Source organism: Aythya marila (genome assembly GCF_965140915.1).
Source record: "Aythya marila genome assembly, chromosome: 27".
NCBI classification, from domain to species: Eukaryota; Metazoa; Chordata; class Aves; order Anseriformes; family Anatidae; genus Aythya; species Aythya marila.
In genome coordinates this window covers 4,409,239-4,419,994 of record NC_139068.1, presented here as the reverse complement: position 1 = coordinate 4,419,994, position 10,756 = coordinate 4,409,239, and the positions used below count along the sequence as shown (strand labels likewise).

Below are 10,756 nucleotides of genomic sequence, written 5' to 3'. Positions count from 1 at the left end.
GGTGCGGTGCCCTGCTCCGCCATCCCGCAGGCTCCTCAGGGCTGCGCTGAGGGGTGAGGGAGAGGAAGCGGCTGGGTGCCATGGCCTGGTGTGTGTTCAACTCAACGGGGTGGTGATGAGGGGCACGGGTGGTCTCGGAGGAGGCTGTGGGGTCGAGGCCGGGGTTGTGCAGCCCCGCTGGGGGCCGCGTCCCGGTGAGCCCCGCGCCCCCGCCTCAGCCTCGCCTCATGAGGGTGAGGGACGACGCGGGGCCGCCATGGCCACCCACCTGCGGCCCACCTTGAGCCTCGCCTCACAGCTTGTGAGGGATGGCAGCCTCGGGTATGAGGGATGGGAAACCACCCTGGCAGCCCTCAGTCGGGGACAGGGCGCCATATCGCGACAGGAGGGCGCTGTGACTCATTATCCTCCCCCTTTTCGATAGGGAACGACCCCTCCCACCCCCCCACCAGGTGCGCATGGTACGTCCCGCCCCCCATCCCGCTGCGCAGCCGGGCCGCACCACCGCGAACCGCGGGGGGGGTAGGGGGGGCACACACCGGGAGGGGCGGGGCGGGGGTGAGGGATAGGAGGGGAGGGGGGGGGAAGAGAGGGAGGAGGCGAGGGGCGTCTCCCCCCCCCTCCCTTTGGGCACGGGCCGGCTGTCAATCAGCGCCGCGCCGCCGGCCAATCAGCGGGAGCAGAGAGCCTCATTTGCATGCAGGGCCCCGCCCACCCCCCCCTCCTCGCGCTGCTGACGTCAGCGGGGCTCTGCAAGCGGCGGGGCGGGCGCGCGCCGCTGCTGCAGTTCTGCGGGAGGCGCGGCGCGAGCGCGGGCTGGAGGTGAGCGCGCGCCCCCGCGCCCCCCCCCCCCCCTAATCCCCCCCCCCTTTTTAATCCGACCCCCCCCCCCCAAACATCCCGGTTCCGTGCACCGGGGGCCGGGAGGGGCCGCCCGGGGGAATTGCACCGGGGGGGAGGGCGTTGCAACGCCAGCTGGCGGGGATTGCAACCGCAGCGGGGGGGGGGGAGCAAAAGGGGGGGGTGTGCAAGGAGGGAGGGGGCGTTTGCAGCAAGGGGGGGGGGTTGCAAGGACTTGGGGGAGGTGGTAGCAAAGGGGGGGGTGTTTGCAATGAGGGGGGGGGTTGCAATGAGGGAAGGGGGGATTTGCAGCAAGGGGGGGGGTTGCAAGGACTTGGGGGGGTGTTTGCAATGGGGGGGGGTTGCAGCAAGGGAGGGGGGTTGCAATAACGGGGGGGGTGTTTGCAATGAGGAAGGGGGGATTTGCAGCAAGGGAGGGGGTTGCAAGGACTCGGAGGGGGTTGCAGCAAGGGGGGGGTGTTTGCAATAAGGGGACGGTGAAATGGGGGGGTTGCAATGAGGGAGGGGGGATTTGGAATGAGGGGGGGGTGTTTGCAATAAGGGGGGGGGTCGCAATGAGGGAGGGGGGTTAGCAGCCGGGGGGATGGAATAGGGGGGGGTATTTACAGCAAGGGAGGAGGATTTGCGGTGAGGGAGGGGGGGTTTGCAGCAAGGGGGGGGGTTGCAGCAAGGGGGGGGTATTTGCAGCGAGGAGGGGGTTGCAATGAGGTGGGGGGGTGGAATTGGGGGGGATTTGTAGCAAGGGGGGGGCGTTGCAATGAGGGAGGGGTGTTTGCAATGGGGAGGGGGGTATTTGCAGCAAGGGGGGGGGTTTGCACCAAGGATGGAGGAATTGCAGTGGGGGGGGGGGATGTCTCCCAGTGCCCCCACCATTGCAGGAGGCCGCGGTGTACAGTGGGGACCTGGGGGTGCATGGGGAGGGGCAGGGCAGTGGCGTGCCCCCCCCAGAACCCCCATATACCACCCCCACCCCCCCCCAGCACCCCCCTGCACCCCCCCGCACCCACCCCCACGCAGCACCCACCCGGCGCAGCCTGCGGGGGCACCGCCGCGGGTGCCATTTTGCAGAGGAGAGACGCAGCAACGGCCGCGGAGCTGCGCCCCCCCCCCCCCATGGGTGGTGGTGATGGGGGGTCAGAGCCCCCCCCACACACCACCACGACCCCCCCATACCCCGGGGCAGTGTGCCTGGGGGCACCGTGGGGACGGTGGCCTGTCCGTGCCACCGCGGCTGATGCGGTGACGAAGCCCTGGTGCCATCGGGGGCGTTGGTTATCCCCTGGGGGGGGCGTTGGTTATCCCTGGGGGGGGCATTGGTTATCCCTGGGTGGCTTTTGGTTATCCTGGGGGGTGTTGGTTATCCCCCGGGGGCGTTGGTTATCGCGGAGATGCCGATGCCACCGGGGATATTGGTTATACTGGAGGTGCCGGTGCCACCGGGGGCGTTGGTTATCCCCTGGGGGGCATTGGTTATCCCCTGGGGGGCGTTGGTTATCCTGGGGGGCGTTGGTTATCCGGGGATGCCGATGCCCCCGGTGATGCCGGTGCCCCCGGGGACGTCGTCCACCGCCTGTGTCCCCCCGGGCTCACGGCGCCGCCGCCTTGCAGATGGCGTCCGCTACCGACTCCCGCTATGGGCAGAAGGAGTCCTCGGACCAGAACTTCGACTACATGTTCAAGATCCTCATCATCGGCAACAGCAGCGTGGGGAAAACCTCGTTCCTCTTCCGGTACGCCGACGATTCCTTCACGCCCGCCTTCGTCAGCACCGTCGGCATCGACTTCAAGGTCAAGACCATCTACCGGAACGACAAACGCATCAAGCTGCAGATCTGGGTGAGCCCCGGCCCCGTTCCCGAGGGATTTGGGGCCTTCGGGGAGGGGTTTATGGGGTCGGGCTGCCCCCTTTTGGGAATGGGATGGTGTCGATGGGGGGCTGACGGTGGCCGCGTGCCGCAGGACACGGCCGGGCAGGAGCGGTACCGCACCATCACCACCGCCTACTACCGCGGGGCCATGGGCTTCATCCTGATGTACGACATCACCAACGAGGAGTCCTTCAACGCCGTGCAGGACTGGTGAGCCCCCCCCCCATCAGCCCCATCCCCTACCCCATTCTATTATCCTGCCCCCTCCCCATCACCCTGTGCCCCGTTTTTTTTTAAATTTTAATTACTTTGTCCCTCCGCGGCCCCCGAAGGTCGACCCAGATCAAGACGTACTCGTGGGACAACGCGCAGGTCCTGCTGGTGGGGAACAAGTGTGACATGGAGGACGAGCGCGTGGTGTCGGCCGAGAAGGGCCGCCAGCTCGCCGAGCACCTGGGTGAGTCCCGTCGCCGCCTGCAATTCTTGGAAATTTTGGGGAACGCTGCTTAAATTGCAGACGCTGCCCCTGCACCAAAAAAAAAATGGATGTATTATGGGAATATGCGGGGAAAATAAGGTGGTGTGGTGCTGTGAATGCTTGCTTTGGGTGGGTTTTGGGGGTTGTAAGCTCGCTGCGCGCTATAGGGTGGGATTGGGGTGGGTCTGGCCCTGCTCTGAGCAGGCTGAGCTCAAGCATCGGGGAATATTTAACGGGAGGAGGAGGAAGAGGAGGAGCAGAGAAACGTCCCCGGTGGGAGGCTGCGAGCATCACCGGGGCCGTAGCGGGGTCCTGGGCTGCCCCCCCCCCCCCCCAAATAATATTAACCCCCACTCCTCATCTCCAGGCTTCGAGTTCTTCGAGGCCAGCGCCAAGGACAACATCAACGTCAAGCAGACGTTCGAGCGGCTGGTGGACATCATCTGCGAGAAGATGTCGGAGTCGCTGGACACGGCCGACCCCGCCGTCACCGGCGCCAAGCAGGGCCCCCAGCTGACGGACCAGCAGGCCCCCCCGCACCAGGACTGTGCCTGCTAGGGGCCCCCCCCCACCCCGCTCGGTGCACGTATCCGTCCCCCCCCTCCCAGCCCCCCCCAACACACCCCAGCACCCCCTTTTTTTTCCCCCCAGGGGGGGCTTTTTGCTGCTGATACCTCGCAGGCTCCCCAAAGGGTTGGCGCCTGCCCCTTTTCCCACCCCCCCTCCCTTATCGATTAGGCTGTGCCCCCCCCTCCCCTTTTTCCCCTTTATTTATTTTTAAGCCTGGGATGGTAGGAGGAACCCCCCACCCCCTTCCTATTGCCCTCCGAGCCCAAATCGCTCAGAAAAAACACTTTTTTTTGCCGTTTTGCTTGCAGGGTGATGGGGAGGGGGGCCGGGACCCGACACCCCCATCCCCATTACGGGGGCAGCGCCTGCCCGGAGAGCCCTTGGGGGTCTTTTGGCTGCCCGGCGCCCCCTCCCCAGCTGGCTGGCTGCTCCCCCCCTCACCCATTTGTATAAAAAGATGCTAATTTATGCCCCCCCCGCCCCCCCCCTCGCTGTCTTCCTCCCTGTACATAGGAGTCCCTGTAAATAGCCGTAGGACGTGCGCTGTGCCGTGCCCCCGTCGCTGCGTCCCCCCCCCCCAAATTCCTCGCTGTGCTTACCTGGTGAGCAGCACTCCCCACGCTCTTTATTTAAAGGTTTTTCAGGGCCAAGCAAGGGGCTGGCGGAGCTGGAGCACCGACCAAACCCCGTGGACCCCCCCAAAAACCCCCCTTCCACCCCCGGTTTGGGGAATAGGGGCGAGCGTCACGGCTGCTGCAGCGCGCCCGGCTCCTCGCCTGGTCCTATAGTTACCGTGCTTCTGTGGAGACTGAATACGTGGATATTCCTCCAGCAACGACCGACCCCGAGGTCTTGCTCCCCTCTATTTATTTTTTCCCGGAGCGCTGTGTCTTTATTTTACAGTTTTTTTGTTGTTTTTTTTTCCTCCCCCCCCCTCCCCTTTCTCCTCTCACTGCGGTACCGTGGTCCTCCCCCCCCACACACACACACCCTTCCCCTTTTTTCCTCTTTTTTGTGAAGTTTACTGATGGAAGAGTTACCACCGTACTGTACAAACGTCAAAAAAAAAAAAAGAAAAAAAGTAAAAAAAAAAAAAAAAGAAGTGTCAAAAGGGTACAATTTCCTAAAAATCACTGTATTAAAAGAAAATGGTGTGAAGAAATAAAAGCGATGCTGATCAGGGGCTGCCCCTCATCCTTGGGGGGTGGGGGGCGGCGTGCAGGGGGCGATTTCAAGCTGAGAGGGGGGAGATTAATTGGTTTTGACAATTAGCATTCTGCAAATAGCCCCCCCCAGCAGTGCATGATGAGGCTGGAGCTGCAAGGAAGGCAACTTTCAGGTAGAAAAGGAGATTTAGGCACCGGAGAATGAAAATAAATGGGATCCTAGGTGAGGGGGGGGCACGGATTGTACCTGGGGAGCCACCAGGGGCAAGTGAAGGGTTTTTTGCTGTGGCACCAAGGCTGATTTGGGTGCAGGTGCCACTGACAGTGGGAACCAGCCCCCAACTCCTCAGTTTTGGCTCTGCTTCTGTCAAATATATCAGAAACCAGAACAAATTTCATATCAGAGCCTGGGGGGGCAACTGGGGCCCCTGGGGAGGGGACAAGGGGCAGGAGATGCTGGGCCTGTCCCTGGGGCGCCGAGTGCTTCTCCCCTACCCCGTTTGTTAAATCACAGCCCCCTAATTACTGACAGTAAACGAGTTAATCAGCGGGATCTGCAGCAGCCCCTGGCTGTGGCTGTCACCAGCGGTGGCTCCCAGGCCGTGCCCACCACGGGGCCGGATCCTGCCCCACCTCGCGGGGGTGCTGCCTGCCCCCAGCCCCCAGCAGCAGGGGCAGGAGCTGCTGAAAAGGCATCGCAGGTTTCGGGAGCGGCTTCTCCACGCTGCTACATCCCAGCACCGCGCTGCTTCCCGCCCTGTGCCTCCTGCTCCGCGCTTGGCGCCGGTTTGGGCTAAAAACATCAAAAAAAAAAAAAAAAAAAACAAAAAACGGGGCTCACGCGCTGCAATCCGGCCCGTGGCAAACGTGGGGGGGACCGGGGACGGAGCTCACCCTGTGCTTGAGGTAGGAGAGGTAGGTGTCCCAGCCCAGCGTCACCACGTTGACGTAAACCACCCGAAATTTGGGGGGCACGTAGAGGAAATTGAGGAGCTGCGCCGCCGGCCACACGCACCAGTCAGCCTGCGGGGAATTGGGGGGGGGGGGGGACACAGAGCCACCAGCTGCCCCCCCCCAGGGGGGAGCAGGACACCTTGAGGGACTCGGGGACGAGCCGAAGGGTTGGGTTTACCTTATAGAACTCCCAAAATTTCTCCTTGAGCTCCTCCCAGCTCGCCTCCAGGCTCTGCCCCTCCAGCGTGCCCATGCCTGCGGGAGAAGCGGCGTCAGCAGCGCCCACGGGGGGGGGGGTCTGGGGTGACTGAGGATACGTGTCACCCCCCCAGGACGAGTGTCACCCCACCTAGGAAGTACCAGGCTCCCAGGGCAGGCGATGCCACCAGCTGGTCGATGAGGACTTTCTTCAGCACCGTCCTCAGCCCCCGCACGCCCCACGCCGGGAAGGCGGCGTCCAGCCAGAGGTACCAGAAGTGCATCAGCGGCCCCATGCTGCAGCCCACGGCGAACATGCGCCCTGCAAGGCGACACCCCCCCCCCCCTGCATTATTAAGGCCACCCTGACCCCCCCCATACACACACACACCCCCTTTTTACATTATTAACGAGGCCCCGTAACGAGATCCGGCCCCCGGGGACCCGCGATCCCAACCCCGCCGCGATCCCAGCCCGCAGCGATGCGGGGCAGGAATTGAGGCGGGTTTTTTTTTTGGGGGGGAGCGGGATGGGTGTCCCCCCGTGTGTCCCCACCCCATGCTTTGTCACCTGTGCGTGCCGCCTGGCGCTGGTCCTCGGGGTGTTGGCGGAGGTGCCATGCCTGCTGCAGGGTGTCGCCGGCGGCCAGCAGCGCCCCGCAGCTCGCCGTGTTGGTCAGCAGCAGCAGGCGGCCGCCGAACAGGGGCTGCAGCAGCCGGCGGCCCCGCGCCAGCATCCCTAAATTTTGGGGGGGGGATATAGGAGGGGTTATGGGGGGGTTAACGGGGGGTGGTGAGCACTGGAGGGGGCGTGGGGACAGCCCCACGGTTGTGGGATGGAGCACACCGCCCACCCCCCTGCGTGGATCTTTGGTCCTCTGTGGCCCAGTGCTCCCAGTTTGGCCAGTGGTTGCTGTGTTGGACACCCCCTGTGCTGCCCAGTCAGCCCCAGTTACGCTATGGACCCGCCCAGTAGGTCCCAGTTAGCCACGTGGTGCTGCCCAGTCCTCCCCCTTTGGCTCCCCCAGTCTGCCATTACCCCTGCTGGGCCACCCCCAGTCACCCCAGTGCCCCCCAGTCACCCTGTGCCCCCCTCCCCTTACCCCTTGGGACCCCCCCCCAGTTGCCCAGTTACCCCAAGCCCCCCTCAGTCACCCCTAATGTACCCAACCAGTCCCCCCCAGTTACCCCTGTGCCCCCAGTTAGCCACGCCATGCCCCCAGTTCCCACTGGGAGCCCTCCCAGTCCTCCTTCAGCCCCCCCCGGACCCCTCCCATTTTTATCCATGTCCCCAGTCACCCCCTCCCCATCTCCCATTTACCCCAGTAATCCCATATGGGACCCTCCCAGTTCCCCCTGTGCCCCCCAGTTCCCACTGGGAGCCCTCCCAGTCCTCCTTCAGCCCCCCCCCGGACTCCCCTAGCTATATCTGTGCCCCCCAGTCACCCCCACACATCTCCCAGTTACTCCAGTCCCTCCCAGTAACCCCATATGGAACCCTCCATCCCTCCCAGTTCCCCCTGTGCCCCCCAGTTCCCACTGGGAGCCCTCCCAGTCCCCCTTCATCCCCCCCGGACCTCCCCAGTTCCATCCATGCCCCCCAGTCGCCCCCCTCCACATCTCCCAGTTTCCCCAGTCCCTCCCAGTTCCCCCCAGTCCCTCCCAGTAACCCCATACGGAACCGTCCAGCCCTCCCACTTCCCCCTGTACACCCCAATTCCCCACGGGGCGCCCCCCCCATCCCCTCTGTGCCCCCCCAGTTCCCCCCAGTCCCCCCAGTTCTCCCAGTTCCCCGCGCCCCCCACCCCGCTCACCGCCGCGCGTTCCGCCACCCGCCCGCGTTGACGAGGGGGCGGGGGAGCGCATTCAGGGACGGACAACTTCCGGCTTCCGGCGGCCGCCATGACACATACAGGGACACATGGGGGCCGCCATGACACGTACGGAGACGCACTGGGGGCCGCCATGACACGTACAGGGCAGCGGGCGGCCGCCATGACACGGAGCGAGGCTGTCCCCAATGGCCCCGTCTTGTCCCCAACGCCTCGTCCCCAGCCCCCAGCGCCCCCCCCCGGTCCAGCAAAGCACTCGGGGGCCTTTTCTCGTTCCACAACACATTTCTCTTTATTCCCCTCTCGTTCCTCAGCGCTCCCAGCCGTCCACATCCGCCGTGTCTCAGCGCTTGCAGACCGCGCTGGGCTTCGGTTCCACGGCGCTCTGGCAGCCCTCGGGCTTCTCCCCCTGCCACACAGCGGCCGGTAGTGCCTGGCAGGGCGGGGGGCACGTCCCCACAGCCCCCCCTTGGCACCTCGGTGTCCCCGTCCCACCTGGTAGAGCTGGCACACCAGCCTCAGCAGCGAGCGCTGCGCCTGCTCCTGCAGCTCGTCCGTGTGCTTCTGCAGGACACCGGGGTGAAGGGCTCATCATAAGGGGCTCCTCACGGCCCCCCCGAGCCCTTTGAGCCCCCCCCTTACCCCGTTGACGACGATCCAGGGGACGTATTGGTGCGGCGGGTCGAGCGCCTCGGTCAGCTGGGCGTTGCGGTGCATCAGCGCGGTCCCCAGGTCCCCGCGCACACAGGCGGCAATGCGCCCCGCGTCCAGCTGCGGGGCATAGACCTGCAGGCACTGCCGGGGGGGGACACACAGGGCACGGGGCATGGGTCAGCACGGTGGGGACAGCCCCATGGTGTCACAGGGACGGGGACGGGGACGTACGGCCTCCAGGTTTTTGGTGGCGGAGGTGCCCGACTCCATGCAGAAGATGACGGGGAAGTAGGTGGTGAAGTTCTCGCCCTCGTGCATCAGGCAGGCCTGCGGGGATGGGAACGGGGACGGGGGAGCGGTGAGGATCCCCCCCCCCCCCAGTGCTCACAGCACCGGGATGAGGATGGGAAGGCAGCACGGCTCACCTGGATCATGTTGCCCAAGCACTCCTCCGAGCCGTGCTGGCACTGGAACTGCCACTTGCCGCCGACCTTCTTCTCCTGCGGGACGAACCGGTCTGAGCGGGGCCGGCAGCACCGGCGGCGTGGGCACGGCGCGGGACGGCTCCTACCTGCGCGTTGCCGTACGGCACCAGCGTGATGTTCATGGTCTCGCTGGGCAGCAGCAGCCAGGTGGTGAAGAGCTGCTCCACCAGGAAGCCGCGGCATGCCGGGCACAAGCTCTCGTAGTAGAGGCTCAGCTCCACGGGAGGAGCCGTGGGGTGCGAGAGGTTGGCGCAGCGGCTCTCTGCCTGCGTGCAGAAGGTTTTGGGGTACAGGGAGATGCAACGGGGGGAGGCTGCAGCCGCCTGTGTGCGCAGGGGATGGGGTAAAGCTGCTGGGATGGGGGCGAGAAGGGGCTGTGCATGCAGCCCCCGGGGCTGGGAGGGAAGCGAAAGAGGCTGGGGGCATCCTGCGGCTGCAGGATTCCACGTGCCGCCGGCACACAGCACTGGGGCTTTCCACAGGAACTTCCCCAATGTATTTTGGGGAAAAGTACAGCCAGTGGGGCCAGGACTTTCCTGGGCGGGAGCACAGCACCCACCCAGGCTCACGGGGTGCTGCCAGCCCCGCCGTGGCAGCGGTCTCACCGTCCGGCAATTCACGGCAGAATAAGCTGAGAAGCTGGTTCGTGCTGAAAAAGGAGAAGTGGCAACAAAGCGCGGGGATGGAGCGAGGTCCGGCTGCAGCACGACTCTGCCCCGGGGATGTCAGGGAGCGCCGCGGGGCCCGCTGGATGCAGGGACCCCGAGCATCCCCGCGCCGTGCCAAAGGGATGCTCGGAGCCAGCTCAGGCACAGGGTACGGACACTGCACGGCCGTGGTCCCGCACAACCCAGTCCCAGCCCCGCTCAGCACCGCTGTGTGCAGAGCCTCCCGTGCGTGCCGTTTCGGTGGGATGCGTCCCCCAAAACCGGGCTGTCACCGCAGCCTTGGGGGGGGCGGCAGCCCTGGCACCAGCCCCGTGGCTCTGACCTGGCAGGCGACGGCGATCTCCCGCGAGCTGCACCAGAGGTGGGCCGGGTAGTCACAGGCAGGCAGGGCCACCACCACCAGCCCCGGGGCCAGCAGGGCCAGCAGGGCCAATGCGGGGGCCATGGGGACGGCGGGGTGGCCGGGAGCCAGAGCAGAGGCGAGTCTGTCCCCGTCCCCGGGAGGACTTTTAAAGCTCGGCTGTGCCCGCCTCCGCGCACCCTTCCTGCCCTGCTCGCCCTCCTCCTCCTCGTGACGCCGCCGCTGCTGACTCACACGCGGGGCCACAGCTCCGTCCCCTCGTCCTTGCTGCCCCGCTGCACGTGCCAAGGGTCAGCGTGGCGGGGTGAGGGCGCAGACCCTGCACGTTTAGGATTTGGGGTGCAGGCGCCCAGCCCAGCCCCGCTGGGGGTGTTGTTTTGCCGTGCACGGGCCGGTTGCAACAGGTCACGGGCTGAAATTCAACCCCGAGCGGCGCGGAGGCTGCGGGGCTCGGCGTGTCCCAAGCAGCTGGGGGCAGCCCTGGCTGTGCTCTGAGCCCCCGCCAAGCACCCCCAGCCCCACGGCTCTGCACCAGGGCCGTGGGTGCTGCCCAAACCCGTTCCTGGGTTTGGTTTTGGGGGCGGAGGAGGAGGAAGCTGGTACTTCCCCTGCTGGTTGCAGCCAGGCGTTTCCGGACAGTTCTTGCCCCTTTGGGCCCCCCC

At 65.6% G+C, this 10,756-nt stretch overlaps 3 protein-coding genes across 3 annotated transcripts; 1 reads left to right on the top strand and 2 right to left on the bottom strand.

Annotated features, from left to right (window-relative positions):
* The first annotated feature begins 749 nt into the window (after positions 1-749).
* Positions 750-4,957, top strand: RAB3A (RAB3A, member RAS oncogene family). Its single transcript, XM_082779891.1, has 5 exons — positions 750-822; positions 2,470-2,697; positions 2,821-2,939; positions 3,062-3,186; positions 3,575-4,957. The coding sequence occupies exons 2-5, from the start codon at positions 2,470-2,472 to the stop codon at positions 3,763-3,765; spliced, it is 663 nt and encodes a 220-aa protein (XP_082636017.1). The 5' UTR covers positions 750-822; the 3' UTR covers positions 3,766-4,957.
* On the bottom strand, positions 4,892-7,944 carry MPV17L2 (MPV17 mitochondrial inner membrane protein like 2). Its single transcript, XM_082779892.1, has 6 exons — positions 7,909-7,944; positions 6,666-6,833; positions 6,247-6,417; positions 6,076-6,152; positions 5,838-5,966; positions 4,892-5,736 (listed from the first exon to the last, which is right to left on the bottom strand). Exons 2-6 carry the CDS (start codon positions 6,829-6,831, stop codon positions 5,671-5,673), a joined length of 609 nt encoding a protein of 202 aa, XP_082636018.1. The 5' UTR covers positions 6,832-6,833; positions 7,909-7,944; the 3' UTR covers positions 4,892-5,670.
* A 253-nt stretch (positions 7,945-8,197) lies between these two features.
* On the bottom strand, positions 8,198-10,267 carry IFI30 (IFI30 lysosomal thiol reductase). The gene is made up of 7 exons (XM_082779824.1): positions 10,056-10,267; positions 9,152-9,331; positions 9,006-9,080; positions 8,812-8,907; positions 8,569-8,721; positions 8,422-8,490; positions 8,198-8,335 (listed from the first exon to the last, which is right to left on the bottom strand). Exons 1-7 carry the CDS (start codon positions 10,176-10,178, stop codon positions 8,270-8,272), a joined length of 762 nt encoding a protein of 253 aa, XP_082635950.1. The 5' UTR covers positions 10,179-10,267; the 3' UTR covers positions 8,198-8,269.
* Between the last annotated feature and the right edge of the window lie 489 nt (positions 10,268-10,756).